Source organism: Toxorhynchites rutilus, chromosome 3, assembly GCF_029784135.1.
Source record: "Toxorhynchites rutilus septentrionalis strain SRP chromosome 3, ASM2978413v1, whole genome shotgun sequence".
Taxonomy (NCBI): Eukaryota; Metazoa; Arthropoda; class Insecta; order Diptera; family Culicidae; genus Toxorhynchites; species Toxorhynchites rutilus.
In genome coordinates, this window is record NC_073746.1 from 155,018,710 (window position 1) to 155,035,751 (window position 17,042).

At 35.9% G+C, this 17,042-nt stretch overlaps 1 protein-coding gene across 1 annotated transcript; it reads right to left on the minus strand.

Moving 5' to 3' along the window:
* Positions 1 to 12,674: 12,674 nt before the first annotated feature.
* Positions 12,675 to 14,423, minus strand: LOC129773585 (uncharacterized). The gene is made up of 3 exons (XM_055777214.1): positions 14,277 to 14,423; positions 13,980 to 14,139; positions 12,675 to 13,913 (listed from the first exon to the last, which is right to left on the minus strand). The coding sequence occupies exons 1-3, from the start codon at positions 14,421 to 14,423 to the stop codon at positions 13,444 to 13,446; spliced, it is 777 nt and encodes a 258-aa protein (XP_055633189.1). The 3' UTR covers positions 12,675 to 13,443.
* Between the last annotated feature and the right edge of the window lie 2,619 nt (positions 14,424 to 17,042).

Consider the following 17,042-nt stretch of genomic DNA (forward strand, 5'->3'; position numbering starts at 1 on the left):
GAGTAAACTATTGAAATCACAAAAAATATGAATAAGCTTGAAAGACCATTGAAGAATTATTAGTGTTGCAGACCTAAAATTTTGAGTTTTTCGAAAACCAAAAAATCACCGGAAATCTGAGTTTTAAAAAAAAATATTTTGGTGCCAAATGTCTTAAAATTGTATGACACATCGGAATCTACAGTTATCTCAAAAAATGTTTTTTGTTAAAAATCCACTTTTCAGACGGAAAAACGAGCAAGCGCCAAAAAAAACTTTTTTACAAAATTTTCTTTCCGAGATACCAGTAAATCTCGACGAGTAATACAATTTTAAGACATTTGGCACCTCAATGCGGGTATGTAATGAAAGGACTTGACTAGTAGGACACAATAATTTATGTAAAATGGAAATCCAAGATTGCGGTCGTTAGAAAATGACAGACTATTAATTTCGTCAAAACCCCATCAATATGGGTATCAAATGAAAGGGCTGGACTAGTAGATCACAGTTATTTATGAAAAATTTAAATCCAAAATGGCCGCCACCACAAAATGACGAAATATGTATTTTTTTTTCGAAACCCCTCAATACGGGTATGTAATGAAAGGACTTGACTAGTAGGACACAATAATTTATGTAAAATGGAAATCCAAGATTGCGGTCGTTAGAAAATGACAGACTATTAATTTCGTCAAAACCCCATCAATATGGGTATCAAATGAAAGGGCTTGCCTAGTAGATCACAGTTTTTTATAAAAATTGTAAATCCAAAATGGCCACCACCCTGAAATAGCGAAATATGATTTTTTTTCAAAACACCCTCAATATGGGTGTCTAATGAAAGGTTTTGACTAGTAGATCATAGTTATTTATGTAAAATGTAAATCCAAGATGGCGGCTGTTACAAAATGGCAGACAACTGATTTCGTCAAAACCCCATTAATATGGATATCAAATGAAAGAGCTTGACTAGTAGATCACAGTTATTTATGAAAAATGTAAATCCAGAATGGCCGCCACCCCAAAATGACGAAATATGTATTTTATTTTCAAAACCCCCTCAATACGGGTATGTAATGAAAGGACTTGACTAGTAGGACACAGTAATTTATGTAAAATGGAAATCCAAGATGGCGGCCGTTAGAAAATGACAGACTATTAATTTCGTCAAACCCCCATCAATATGGGTATCAAATGAAAGGGCTTACCTAGTAGATCACAGTTATTTATGAAAAATGTAAATCCAAAAATAGCGAAATATGTATTTTTTTCAAAACCCCCTCAATATGGGTATCTAATGAAAGGATTTGACTAGTAGTACATAGTTATTTATGTAAAATGGAAATCCAAGATGGCGGCCGTTACAAAATGGAAGACAACTAATTTCGTCAAAACCCCATTAATATGGATATCAAATGAAAGGGCTTGACTAGTAGATCACAATTATTTATGAAAAATGTAAACCCAAAATGGCGAAGTATGTATTTTTGTTCTAAGAGTATCTAATAAAAGTACTTGACTAGTAGGACACACTAATTTATATAAAATGTAAATCTAAGATGACGGCTGTTATAAAATGACAGACTTCATATTTTGCCAAAATCTCATCAATATGGGTTGCAAATGAAAGGACTTGATTAGTAGAACACAGTTATTCATAAAAAATGTAAATCCAAAATGGCGACCGTTACGAAATGACAGACTACATTCCTTCTGAAACCCCCATCATATGGGTATCAGATGAACGGGCTAGACTAGTGAATCACAGTTATTTATGATAAATCCAACCCGCATATGGGTATCGAATGAAATGATTTGACTAATATAATATAGTTAATCATGAAAACATTCCATTCGAAATATTTTAAAAACGTTTGGGATATAAAACGGGGAGAAAACAGTGTCGTTATCGAAAACTGCTATATTCTCCCGACTGATAATTCGACATGATCAACATTATATGGATCAAGTGAAATCAGTTCTAGTGATTATAAAAAGGTTCGTATGAATTGATTTCGGATCTGATAAGCGATCTATAAATCTTGAGTCAGACGAATTAGTATTCTAACAAATACTGCTAGATCCTCGCTTCAAGCAGAAAGGTTTTGGGGATAACAGAAAGTACAACTATGCACACCAGCCATTGATAAGGATGCTAAAAATTACATCCATAGAATAAACACCTACGAAACTACCACAAATCGTTGGTGATGAAGCGCTGTCATTTGCAATGGAGGAGTTGGATGCATTGGTTGGTAATCTTCGATCTCCACATGATCCAGAAGCTGCTGCAACATCTATTGTAGATGAACATTTAGCGAAACCACATTTGCTGAGACTAAGCGACCCTTCGTTCTGGTGGAATGAAAGGAAATCTATCTCTCCGCGGCTCTATCTTTTTTTTTTTTTTTTTGAAAATATTATGTATTCCGGCGGCTTCAGTACCACGTGAGCGAGTTTTTCCGAAAGCAAGACAAGTTTGCAGTGAAAGATGTAGTAGACTTTCATCAGATAACATTGAAAAGATAATGTTTATAAATAAAACAAAATAAAGAAGATCATTGTGATGGAAATATACACATATCCGAATAAACCAGTTCTTGAAAAAAGACGTCGAGCCGATCAAATGAGCCGGCTCTTTTTATTGAGCGCACGGCTCTGAGCCGCTCACTGAAATGAACCGTTTTGCCCATCTCTAGCATAGGGTGCTTTTTCGAGGTGGTGAACATTTTTTATGAGCTAACATTTTGAAATTAGAGATGACCATTTTCATTGGCACCCTAATGAGCACCATAAGAAAAGATGTCACAAAATGAAGGTTATAATTTATTCATTTGCTTAATTATTTTAATGGGACATCTGTATTTACTAACAATTGAACCAAATATTTGAAACAACATTCATAGTATAATTGATGTATTATGGTACAATCATTTCTCATAATAGATTACTCAAACATGATACACTGATTGCCGATTTCACCGCGTTGGCAGGCCATATCACCTGATGCGTTTCCATCCAATGACCCTATCATCCCCGCATTCCGAGAAAGATGAGTGGACGATCGCCCGTCCAGATATTCAAATGAAGAGATTAAGACTGTTAATGGGAGCCTCTCGGAGGAATCGAGTATGATCCAGGCTGCGAGTTCATCGTTAAGTATGATAAAATTCTGAAACAGGGGTAACTTGATCCCGAAGAAGCTATTATAAATCTATTTCAACAACGCTGATAATATTTATGAGTAATAGCTTTTGTCCGTTCGCTAGCTTCCGATGCTTCTGGAGATGGAATTTCTGTATAATTTTCATATTGAACAAGCGAATGGTATAATAATTTGATGATGAATCGATCGGTATTGTAGGGAAACTATGACATTTATCATATAGCTGGAGGTGTTGCCGAGCTGGATACGAGTCAACATATGCACCGTGATATCAACAAATGCTATCGATTTCAGAAGCGTGAGTCATAGAATATGCAGTGAGTAAATTGAGAAATAAATTAATCATTTTATGGTGTTTATTTTATTTCTAGAGGGTATCAGAGACAATTATATGACATATACTATTGAAGATGTCTGAAGAGGATGATAGACAGCAGTGGAATATTCAGGCAGCAGTGAAGAAACGTTGAATATAATCACAGGAGAGAAGTGCAGTTGATTCCAGTAAAGATCACCAGTTCTGTTTTATAACATCATAAAGAGTGGATTATTTTATACACGAAATCGTACTGAAAACTGCGTGATTATGTCAAAGCTGACGTACAATGTCAATCTAAATTTTAAGTGTGGAATATAAGAAAATACATACTTTTAACATTCTTCTTCTTCAACGGTACCAACATTTCTGAAGGAACTGTGGCATCTCATTGTAGTCTTACATTTTTTAAGACATCTTTGAGATTTCTATGCAAAATAACATGCTTTGTCTGTATTCTGAGTGACAGCCCCGAGAATACGCGTTTCGTCTCATCCGATCAAAGTATATTTTGCCACTGCTTTTCTCCTCACGGACAAGTTCAGCTCGTCCCTGATCTTTTTCGAAGCCTTGAAGGGAGGTTCGCTTTATGGTAGAGTCATCCTTTGCGGTCGTTTCGGATTTTTCGCGGTCGTTTTAAACACGAAGGTTTTGAAGTACTCTGCTATTTCGCGTTGGTTGCTGTCTGCATTGGACATTTTGCAGATGACCATCCGCTGTGTTTCCGTGCAATTATGCGCGCGACTCATTTTTCGTTGACTTGAACTAGAATTCGAGAATGAAAAACTTACATACTTCTTGTTTACATGATAAATGCTTACTAGGATCCGAAAAACACAAAATACCACCGAGAAACAATCAATTTTTTTCAAAAATCGGTCGAAACAACACTCGAATTCCGAAACGAGGAGCTGGTACTAATTTTGGTGGCGTCATTTTAGTTGTTAAGTATACTAAAAACGCATTTTTTAATGAATGACTATTGTTTTAACTACAGATGTAATAAATTTCTTCGAACAATGCAAATAAATTATTATAAATGAATTGAAGCACTGGATTGTATTATTTTTTCTCAAAGTTTTGTCACTTTCTTTTTTTTTTGCTTGATCAGTGGTCTTAATGTTTTGTCCGACACTGTGAAGGGATGAGTACATACTCGTAGGGTGTATTGATTAAACATGATTATTGCAATCGAACTTATATAAAATAATGAAGGTACCGCTTCATTCTCCTACATAGGTTTGAGTTGGTTGATTATCTAGTTGATAATTATTGAATACATAACCAGTTTTACAAATAAAAACGAACTGATTTAATTTGCAGATATGAAATCACCTCTTTGTGATATCGGTATTTCACTAAGCTTCGTCTATCCAAAAGTTTCTTCGGACATGTTTGTAAGAAGTAACAGCAAATCTTTCAGTTCCGTCAAATCTCAAGAAAAACGCTTGCTGTCAAGCTAATCCCATAGCATCTTCTGAGTTCACTGTAACCTGACTACCAAAATTGTCGAACTATTAACTCTTCAGATTAATCGAACATTTGACCCGTTGGATGAATTTCAGGTTGTAGCCCATCCCTTCATTCTGACGGTTGTCTGCTTGATCCTTCAGAAATCGCTATTGAGCCTTCTTTACTCGACAACATTCGTTCTCTCGATCTTAAACAAACCCCAATCATAGCTGTGCTCCTTTTTAACGAAACTAACATATCAATTCCACAATAAGAACAAACTCTACGATGTTCCAATCGCTATCACAATCCAGATTTGTCATGGCTGGATTATCTCGCGCGTGCTCAAACTTATATAGACTACTTTTTTTTTCCTCTTTTCATTTCTATAAACATACAAAAAATCCTTCATTATAATTAAGACGAAGATGGAAGTTCTTTCTTTCATACACATACACAAACACAATTCGTTAAAGCACAACTTCGTTAATTACAATTTAACCACTTAAATTACATTTTTGATATATGAAATACACTGTCGTTTAAAATCCACTAATGTGGTTGCTCTTTTGATGTGCCTAGGCATCGAATTGAAATAAGTAACACATTTAAAAAATAGGGAATTCTGTAACACTCTACTTAAGAAGTTAGGAGTTCGTGCTTCGTCTGCATTTCTGGTATTATATCTACGAATATCACTTCCTCTTTCAATTCGATCACACAAATATCAAGGCAGCAATCCATTTATAATTTTGAAATCGAACACCATGGTTAAATATATAATCCTTTGCTTCACAGATAGCCATTGAAGCGTGTTTAGCATGACAACTGAGGAAGTGAATCTATTGCAACGCAAAATTAAGCGCATTACTTTATTTAGTAAACGTTGTAACCTCAACATTTGTGGTTAATAGCAAAAAAAATGAATGAACAGAAGTCTGTGTGGCGATATAATGAAGCTCATGATCAGGATTATTAGGTGGAGCAGATGGCAGAATTTGTGAGTGTAGTGTGCGTGTAACATGCGCTGCCATAGCTATTTTTCACATTGTGACGTCAATATTTGTGTTTACACTCAATTGCCTTCCCCATCCATGTGAAAACGCTTTTTTCAGCAAGTTTTTATCAATAAAAAACAGATCTTTCCGTGGAGTTCCCACTGAATACGCGTATAATGAGATAGTGTGCAGTGGGTATTTGTGAAATGATGTCGGAAAAGACGAATCAAAACCCTTCATAGAAACAAACAAATTTTCGTTATTTTCGCGATGATATGACATTTTAAGGGCTTGCGGTACCAATGTATGTGATTTGAGAAAAATAGTGCACAATTAGGCATTTCATTGAAAATTCCGCTATTTTCAAGGACTAAGAATACGACTGTTCTCTGGACGTTTCTGCTCCTCAAAAGGTGGACAGTAAGTCACAATACAATTATCATCTTTTAAAATACAATCAGTTACAAGATTTTATGAGCATTGGCATCTTCAAATTGTGAGTTATTTAAACATTGTTTTGTTTCTTCCATATATATTCCATATTGATAATGACGAATAATGACGACACCATATTCTGTTTACCAATCCAAATATACTCTGCCTACTGCTCCACCTCATATGGATCTCATTGTAATGAAGCTATGAAGATACACTGAAGTAACATTTAATGTAAATCCTAATTTAAATTCAATTCGAACTTTACTTCTGAAATCCAATTATCGGTTCTGAAATGAAACCGATGCCATTGGAGTGAAGCAGTGAAATAAATCGAACAGTCATAATTTCGCTCAGCGTTGTTGTATATAAATCGGTACCATCTGGATGCATAAAGAAGCCAAACATCGGTGGAGCTCACCCAATCTGCTAACCGGCGGTATAAAATATTGCTTTGTATGTTAATGCGGTCATTACTATTTATAGAAGTATCAAAATATTCACCTTCTTCTGCTTAATTAGGTTGATTTCGGATCCCCCTTGATTTTCGCCGTCATCTCCCCCCGAACGAGAAGAAGCTGTGTGCCCTCGCCAGGGGGTGGTGACGTGTAGCGACTTGTTAGGAACTTGTTGTTTCAAACGGCCCGACCTGCTCTCGCCAGTCGAACTGTTTTCGTGATTCTGGATCAGCCCAAGAAATCCAGCGAAGCCATCGAATTTCTTCGGTAAAACTTTGCGCGTTTGGTTTCCCCGCCACGGCCGGGGCCAAAAACCATGCGTTCACAATAAGCACCCACCTTAGAAAAAAAGAGAAGTCCTCGAAATTTGAGCCAAATCACGGTGGAGCTTTTCGGAAATTAAATATTATTTACGAGCGTTTCGGCTGATTTTAATGTATCAATTAGTTTGAAAATTTTATTTTTATTGCCGCCTGCTTTTCATAAAACGGAGGGCACACAAAGAAACAACAACAAAAATTATTGAATATTTCTAAAGCTTGTGTTTGGACGCGTTCTTGTTCGCTTGAGATCTTTTTTTCTTCTCTTGTTTCTCGTTTTGTTGATTGTCATTTGACCATTCTTGTAAATTTCAATTATTTCAAACGATTATGTAAATTTTCCGTTGCCAATCAACCGAAATGAGAAAAATGAGAAGGGGAGGCACAGAACAATAGGGTGCACTCCTTTTTTATTGTCGGCTTGATTGAAGGAACATATTCGACTTTGAACTCGGATGCCGTCCTCTGTGGGTGTGTGGAAGACTATTACCAAATTGTTGAAAGGCTGAAATGTCAAACGATCCTGCTTCCTAATGAGCTCTCCGCTCGACTGTCGTTTGTGTAAAAAAGCATTAGCTAATTTTGAATAGTTTTTTTTTCAGTGCTTTATATTAAATCCGTGAAACAACTCATCGAGAGTACTCGACAGTTCTCGGGAATCGGAGTGCTCCAACCACTCCCACAATTTCAGTAAATAAACTTGCCTCAGAATGTCGTGGTAATACAATAAATTTGCTTTATGATAAACATGAAAAAAATAATTTTACCATCAGCACGGTGAAACAAGCACTAACGACATTTCCCATAAGGACGCTTAGCGCAAACATGTCCATTATTTTGCCAAATTGTGTTCATATTTTCGTTGCCATCGTCGTCATTTTGCTCCATCCAAAAACCATTAATGATCGCACAAGGTCCAATTTTGGCAACACGACAAAAATTGTGGAGTGAACGTCAACCGCCGGGCTACATGGGAGAAATGCACATCTCTATCATCATAATAATCATAAAGCGGACCTTACACGGTCAACTTTATTGTAATGAGAATCTGGGGAAGATACAGTTACAGTAGAATCCCGATTATCCGCGGAATAGTCGGGTAAACTCACCGCGAATAACGAAAATCGCGGATGACGCATTAAATGACCAAAAAAGAATAGCAAACACGAAAAAAGATGTTTCAACATAAAAACTATGTTTTATCAATACAGAAATCATTAAACTATCCATCTATAAGGTCGTGGCTAAATAATATAAAAGCCATGACCACAACAAAAAATCATGGGTCTACCACTCACTAACAAATTCCGGAAAGGCCTATTGATTTACTATGGAACTCGCAGTCGTGAATAATCCACACGGTGGATAATATAACTTGCATATATTTTCGCAAACTAAAATAATCCGCCATCTCTGAAACTGAAAGGAACAGTCTGTATTTGTGAAGCGAGTATTGACGAATTTACGCAAAGCTGAATCAGCTCATGCGACATCTACCTTAGAGCTCAGAACCACAAAAGTGAGGGTGTTTGTTTATGTTACGCACTGAAAAGCAAGATTCGGTGGTGATTATTAATTTTATTTCAATTTAGATTCATTTCAGTCATTGAATGTCGTCAGTATATGGTAAAAACATTGGAGTTTTGTATATTTACGATGGTTTCAACACGCGATTTGACCAAAGTCATAGATAATCTTCGAAAATTTTAAGTTTGATAATGCATACCGGTTATTGATACTATGGATAATTGCGATGAAATCGATATTACATCAAATTGGCTGATATCATTGACTATACGAGAAGGATTTGCAGTATTTTTAGCGCAGATCACCCTATTCATCGTTTACTTAGTTGAAAAAAAAGAAAGTTACCGTACTTATTGGCGATCTAACGTACAAATCTACACCTAGGCGGCGCTGCGGTGGAAGTGATGATGATTGAAAATTTTGCAATGTGAGTTTATGGAAGGTTTGTAGTTCTTTCCATAAATACCAATGTTCTAATCATTAAAGATTATTTGATTGCGATGAGTTTGGAAGAAATTTAATTCTGCGTAATTTTATATATAACATGTTATTTATTTACCTCTTTCAGTAGTGAAAACTATAAAAATGATGACAATGGTTGAATTAAAGAAGGAAATTCGAGAGCACAATCAAACATAAGTAGAAAAATGCACGATTCCTGCATGTGAGAAATACCCTGGAAAGCCCGGAAGTAAAATATACGTGATTTGTTTTTGAGTTTTAGGTTACATTAGCATCATTTTCTTAGTTCAAAAACAAAATTCAGATGTCTTACCGATCGTTTACGTTTTGCGTTAGATCGCCAATTGACGAATTTACGTTGGATTTACAACCAGATGGCGCAGCGAGTAAAATGAGGATGTTTTGTTTTTTTGATATGAAATTCGTTCAATTTTTCTAGACAAATCAGAATTTATCTTCAAATTTAGATTTAGATTCATTTCAGCCATTGAATGTCGTCAGTATACGGTAATAAAGTTGGAGTTCTGTATATTTACGGTGGTTTCAACACGCGATTTGACCAAAGTCATAGATAATTTTCGAAAATTTTAAGTTTGATAATGCATACCGGTTATTGATACTATGGATAATTGCGATGAAATCGATATCATATCAAATTGACTGATATCATTGATTATGTAGGGGCCGATACGAGAAGAATTTGCAGTATTTTTAGCGCAAAACGCCCTATTCATCGTTTACTTAGTTGAAAAAAATTAAAGTTACAATACTTATAACAAGCCATTCCTCGTAATAATACATAGCACATTGTAAAATGATGATTTTCTAACCTTTTCAGCGTGGAAAGTATACATGAAACCGGGAAATTTGAAGATAAATTCTGATTTTTCTAGAAAATTTGAACGAAGTTCATACCGAAAAACAAAAACATCCTCATTTTACTCGATGCGCCATCTGGTTGTAAATCCAAAAAATCTCACTATATGTAGAGTTGAGTATGCCCTTTCAAATGCCGTCAATAAACATTTTTTTATGTTTGCCCCAGAAAGAACGCCAACCGAATGAAGAGAGCGTATTTATTGGGAATAAAAAGCAATAACTATATGTAGAATTGAGATATTGACAAGTTCTGCATCAGAAAAAGTTGATCTTAGGAAGCTCTAAAAATCTTTTGAAAACAGTTTGTATGTAGAATTTGAAATATAAAAGTTAGAGAAAGAAAAATATATTTCTTTCCTGGTAACTCTATCGCAATTTTATCGCAACTTAACGTTGTATCGGTTATTTCAAGAGATAGAAAAAAAACTTTGTTCTCAAAAGTTGTCTCAAATAACTGGGGCTACAACATTGTCGAACTATGTTTATCTCTATCTATAAAGTTTTTTTTTTATTTCATCGAAAATTTTGGTCACCCTATTTTTGACAACATAAAAATTAGCGCTTTATCATACACTCAAAAAAATCTACCCGTTGATGTTACGTGAAAACGTATGTGATTTTTCTCCATCGAACTTTTCACGTAATACTGACGTTAATCAGAATGAACACACAAAATGAACTCATGAAGTAATGAATTTCACGTTGTAGTTACGTGACTTTTACCGTACCCAATACCCTTTCAATATGATCGGAATTTTATTTAATATTGATTTAATTTCATAATTTTATTTATATTTAAAAATTGCATTATTTTCCAATATTTCTATCACTAATTAGGATGACTAATTGAAAGATAATGCAACTATTATAATAAACATATATAAAGGCAATAGAACAAACAATGCACAACATTTTATTACATGTTATAACTTAGCTTATACATTAAAACTGTTTTTAACTCGGAAATACATGCTAGACTGAGAACCGATTTTATGTACTGAAACGGGAAAACTATCAAATAAGTCGACTTTCAGCACATCTACTATAAGTAAACATCTTGTTACTTCATATGCCAGAAAATGTTCGGAATAATTTCCAACTTGCCAGTGTTGGCATATAACATGTAACTCGGTATTGTGCTTGATGAACTCAATTATTTCATATAAGTACATTATATGATTGTTGAACAATGTCATGAAATATCCCGCCCTATAATGAGTTCCTTTGTATTCAACACTACTCGCAAATAGCATATCAAAATTTGAATCTATATTCAACGGCTGTAGTAGTTTGCCGAAATAATTACGCAGTCTCAAATCAAACATTTTAAATACTCCAGAGACGGAATCTTCGAAAAAACTTTGATGGAAAAAATCGTAAGCAAATTGTAATGACGCTTTTATGCAAAGAGTATAACACACATTTCTCCTCGAAGGCGTGATATGAGCATACTGCTTGAAAGCCCTATGTTTAGATTCATATCTAAAACACATCATATCTTCCACTGGTCCTGATGCAGTAATAATCGAAGGATAATGCACAATAAAATGATGCTTCGGTTTAAGTTCTTTCTTAAATAGATCAATGTACATACTGTGATGCACGTTAATCAACCTTCGCAATTGATTAATTATATTTAGTGAAAATGAACTCCTCAGACAGAACTCGGTTAATTTAACTAGCGTTATGCAGTACTTCCAAACCATGTCATCGTTGGGTACATATTTGCCAAGGATTAAAGTAATGTAATGCATCAATATACGCATTTCATTAGAAGTTACTCGTATATGAACGGTTTTTTGCTTTTTCTTGCTGTTATATCCTTCCGCTATATCTGGCATTCGAGATAATTCGCTGTCTATACACATTTTCCCAAAACATTTTCTGTGCATATTGAAATCATTGAGAGTGAAATACTTTTTGCTATAGATACAATAGTTTAAGATTTCCACTAAACCAGATTTGCAAATACCTGAACTGTACAAGTCGTGCATCGCATCAACACTCAAATTTTCCATGACATGGAAAGATGGAAGTTCGTTGAAAACCGTGTTACCACATATCCCTGTTTCGCTAGGCTGTCCTATTTCTAAATCTAAAGCGTAGTCTTGACGCCGACGAAGGCAATCAGCATGTTCTTTACAATCCGATTTTAAAAGTACATTAGGTCGTCTGCAAAACCGGCAATAAAAAGTAGCATTAAATCCATTTACGAAAAGTAGCATCGAGTGGACACCCAAATTGTCGCCTTGTATTAAACACAGCACAAATCTAACTAGTGTTGTTTTACCATCGGAAACAATATTGATTCCTTCACTCTCAATTTTTTTGAATCTATCGACTAGAGCGCGCATAAACTTATTCATTCCTACTTCTTTGATATCTGATTTCTGCGCCATTCCGGCTACAAAAATGTTGCATAATCTGGATTGGTATTCCTTGGGTATTGTTGGAAATTTATAATATATTCCAAAAATACTGTGTCTATTACTATGTGAACTTTGCGAATCATTAATTTCATATTCGTCGGCATATAACCATACTGGGACAATGTATTCATTTTCATATTTGTGTTTAATACCTTTCCATGTACTTCCATTTATGTAATTTGAAATTTCGGTCGATTTGTATAGCTGTTCTATATTTTGTAATGTGGATTTCAATACATTAGTGCATTCAAAAAAGGCTTTGATTTGAAATTCAATAGGCATTATTATCAAGTAATTATTTACATGGACGCTTTCGTAGTCGTTTTCGCCTTCTAACAATTTAGAAGCAATATCGTCATTTTTGTCTATGGTGACTATGGTTGGCAGTTCAAATCCTACACAACTTTTCATATATTTAAAGAACTTATGATCTGTATTTATAAAATCAAATATGGTTTTCATCTTTTCGATTTGATTCTGATAGTTGAAACTGTTCTCTGAATCAGTTACGTATTGTTTAAACTTTTCTAAATTATTTGCTATCTCTGAAAACATAAGGCTTATTTCATTTTGAATTTGATACACATCTTTTCGGGTAAAGTTATTATGTTTATGCATGTACAGAGTTAAGTTTAGCGCCATTTGATTAAGTATATTGATTGGTTCTCGGTTTACGTGTTCAGATTGATTATCACTGCATTCAATACGCCTGATTTTTGACGAACAACCTTCGGAATAGCATGATGAAGCATTTGCTACATCTAGCGAAATAGATAAATTCTCCTGTGATGACATATCATGCTGAGTTCTACTGCTGTCATTGTGCAATCCGGTATGATGACTAACATGTTTTTTGAATGGATATACCTTAGAGAACACTTGGTGACAACCCGATATCGTGCATCTATATTGATAAACGGATGGAACTTGATGGTAATCCTTAAGATGTGTAAGGTATTCTATTGGTGATGCAGAGAGAATCGTACATCCAGATATCATGCAGGTGATCCGAGTCATGTTCACAATGTGCTATTTGCCTTTTTCGTCTCGAGATAAGTCCGAAGTCTATTGATGGAAGCATAAGACTCTTGTTGATTTATGCCGTAAATGTAACCACTGAGAAAGTGCCAAACCAATTTCGAAATTTTCGAAAAAGGGAGTCCAAGGATTGCAGTCAGTTTAATTAGTACATCAACTGCTCTTGATGCCGATTGAAGCTCATAACACACATCGTCATACCAGACAAAGAATGTTCCCTGCAATTGGTCCAAGTTTTCACCCACTGCAACTAATTTAGGCACGATTGGAAGATCCAGCTCTGTGTAACTTCGGTAGATTTCATGAATTTTTGATTGAGCTAACTCTTTAGAATCAACGAAAATGAGTGTATCCTCTTGCCCAACTAAAATGGTAGGTTTAAAATGAGGTGCGGCCGTAATTGGGGGCAGCACAGTGTTTAGAGCAAGCAAAAGTGTACAAATTTGCTTATCTGTAGAAGAAAATAACCACATTTATATCAATTCATAATATATCTAACAGCTGAGATGCTCTTTACCGTTATTTGTTGTATCATCAGTCAATCTTTCAAGTAAAGATACGGCCGATGGGTCCACGGCTTTCTTAGAAATATATTCTGTAACCTGTGGTGCCAGCTGTAGTAATTCCTTCAATCCATTCTTCGCGTTGGGAAAAGCTTTCTGAAAATCTATGTCGATCTAAAATTGAATTAGAAACAAATTTTATACACCACGTTATTTTGTGTGTGCCGATTCAATACGGCATTATAGACAAACAGTCTATATTTTAAACATTATTTAAAACATTAATTAAAACATAATTCAAAAACTCATACCAGTTGAAAACCATGCTGACATTTGTATTGCGGATATGTTGTAAAAATCTTGGTGATGCACTTCCGTGACAATAAGTGCCCTTTGCGTGCTTCGTAGCTAACTCTCCACCGTTCTAGGACAACAGACCATGGCTCACTATTCAGCATCAACCACTCAGCAGCTTCTTCGGCAGCAACATCCCGAGTAGATTGAGAATCGATTGTTGTTTGTGTGGATGCTTGGTATGCGTTCTCTTTAGCTTCACATTTGCGTTTTCTTTGTTTTAAGTTACCTATTTTGTTGGCAATTTTTCCGCCATGGTTCTTCCGATCCCCGCTCCTCGGTATGAAATAATTCTCCTGTCAAAAGAAACATGATTTATCACTGATTGATGTTTTCTTATTGTTCTATCTTTAACTTACCAGTCGTTCAAACTTAAAAAGTGACGTCACTGCTAGGGCGTATGTTCGAAGGTCTTCAGTTAAAAGCTTTTTTCTGGTATTCAAGTGATGCTTTGCAATAATGCTTGATAGTACTAGCTGTCTGGCCTCGGAAAGTTCCGTTTTCGAGGCGTAGTGTAAAATTTCTTTCCCTTCTTCAGAATGTATCAGCAACTTTTCTAAGAATTTCGCTGTAAAAACATTTCTGTCGTGCGCTGGAAGCGTGAAAGTGACAGAGGAGAATTCAGTGATTCTGTTAAAATTTATCTGTTCAATTGATGGAAGAGTACCTGAATTCGAAGTACCTGGGTAACTTTGCAGATATGGTTCTGCTTTGTCCAATCTGTTTTCAAATTCTGCCGAACGAGAACCGTTTGTTGACAGTTCTTCTAGTATACTCGTATTGCTGGTGCACGATGCATTGGATTCCTGTGGGAAAGTAAATACAGAACTGAGTATTTTTTTCCGCATGAACAAGGGATTCATGTACTTACGTTTTGCGTTGATTTATAGCGTTTGTTTTGGTTGGATTCTATTGATCTACAGGAAATCTCGTCTAACGTATCAGTTTCACTGATAGCCGTAGGTGTTGTGGTTTCGATTGCAGCTGTTAGTTGATAGAACTGAATACTTGAATCTGTTAGCAGCTCTTGCTGTTTGTTTTCAACAGACGCCATTGTTGTTCACATCCGATTACATCACATAATGAACACGAAGAGCAACTGTCAAAATGAATGCTATGGAGTACGGGATTTTCACGTAATAGAGATGGGACGACTGCAGTGAAAGTGATTGGTGCCTAATTTTATATTTACTTTTGTCATATAACATCGGCTAAAAATGAATTTTTCGAACTCTACGTGACTTTTCACGTAGCATTGACGGGTGGATTTTTTTGAGTGTATGTTACTTCCCTGGGGAACTGCTATGTCAATTGGGCGCAAGCTACTGCGAACACCGTTGATTATAACCGGCCTTAGGGCATCCATATACTAATACACAGCATTTGACAGCGTCAAACATGTCCGGGTCGCAAATGCAATTTTCGTTTTGTTTCGAATATGTATTCTATGTAATACAGTATTACATAATATTGAACTGGAATTGTGTCTGATGATGATTGTATATTATAGTGGCGAGTTTTTGTAAATGTTTGTGTTCTGAAATATATAACCAAATGGTTAAGAGAGCGTCGTGTTTTAAGTAATCGAATAACTTAAGAATCTCCATTCAAATTTTAAGATTGCAAAACGGCCTTCTTTAAAATTTCCGCGAATTTGACGGTTGTTTCGAGTAAATATGATTAGCGAATAAACGCACCTTGTTCCATAGATCTGCCTTGAGCTCACCGAGTAGTTTAAGAGTCCCCGCACACTGCAAACTTTTTTTCAGCCGATAGTTTGATCGGGTTGTGTTGCTAGTGCGCACACTGAGACAACCAAACAGACGAATTGGAGAAGAATGCGCACACTCGCCAACTGTCGGCCGAATATTCTCGAAAGACTATATTTGATTCGTGTTTGACAAAGACGAAGAGGACGGTGAAGGAAAATCAAAAAGAGATTCAGTGAGCGTTGGGCACATCCTATTCTCAGTGATTCGCACGGCACGTATATCGGATGCTAAAATTGAGAGCGAATTGAGAGCGAATCGAACTATTGGCCGATAAACAATCGTCGTGTGTGCGTAGATCGATGCTAGCCGGTACAGATTAAACGAACGGCCGATAGTTGACCGATCGAATAGTTTGAATGCAATCGGGAAGCCTAACAAACTTTTTAATCGGCCGGTACTGAATCGGTGTAGTGTGCGTATATACATATCGCTCCATACTGATTAAGTCGTCCGGCCAATCTATCGACCGACAAAAGTCTGCAGTCTGCGGGGGCTCTAATAGTTTGGCAATGACAACTAAATTTGCAACACATCTTGACTCGTGGATCATATCCTCTTGGCCGGGGCCTGATTATAACGAATTGTTTTCGATCACATAGATAGCTTTTTATCAGATCATTGGCAACTCCTCTAAATATTGCTACCGGTCTGAACAGAACGGAAAACAGAGAGCGGAAAACGACGTATCGATGATAATTTTGAACAAAGCGACTATCCTATCGAAACTGCAAATTGTGCCATTGGCGATAGAGAATGCGGACAATACGAGATGTTTTATCATTGTTCGTGGTAGAGAATAGTTTACCATGTCAAAGAATCCGTCGTGATTAGGGATTGCATTACCGTGCCAAAATTTCAATAACCGGTTACTCGGTAATGAAAATTTCATTACCGGTAAAACCGGTAAATCACCGGTAAACAAAATACTTTGAAATGAATCCATTCCATGGC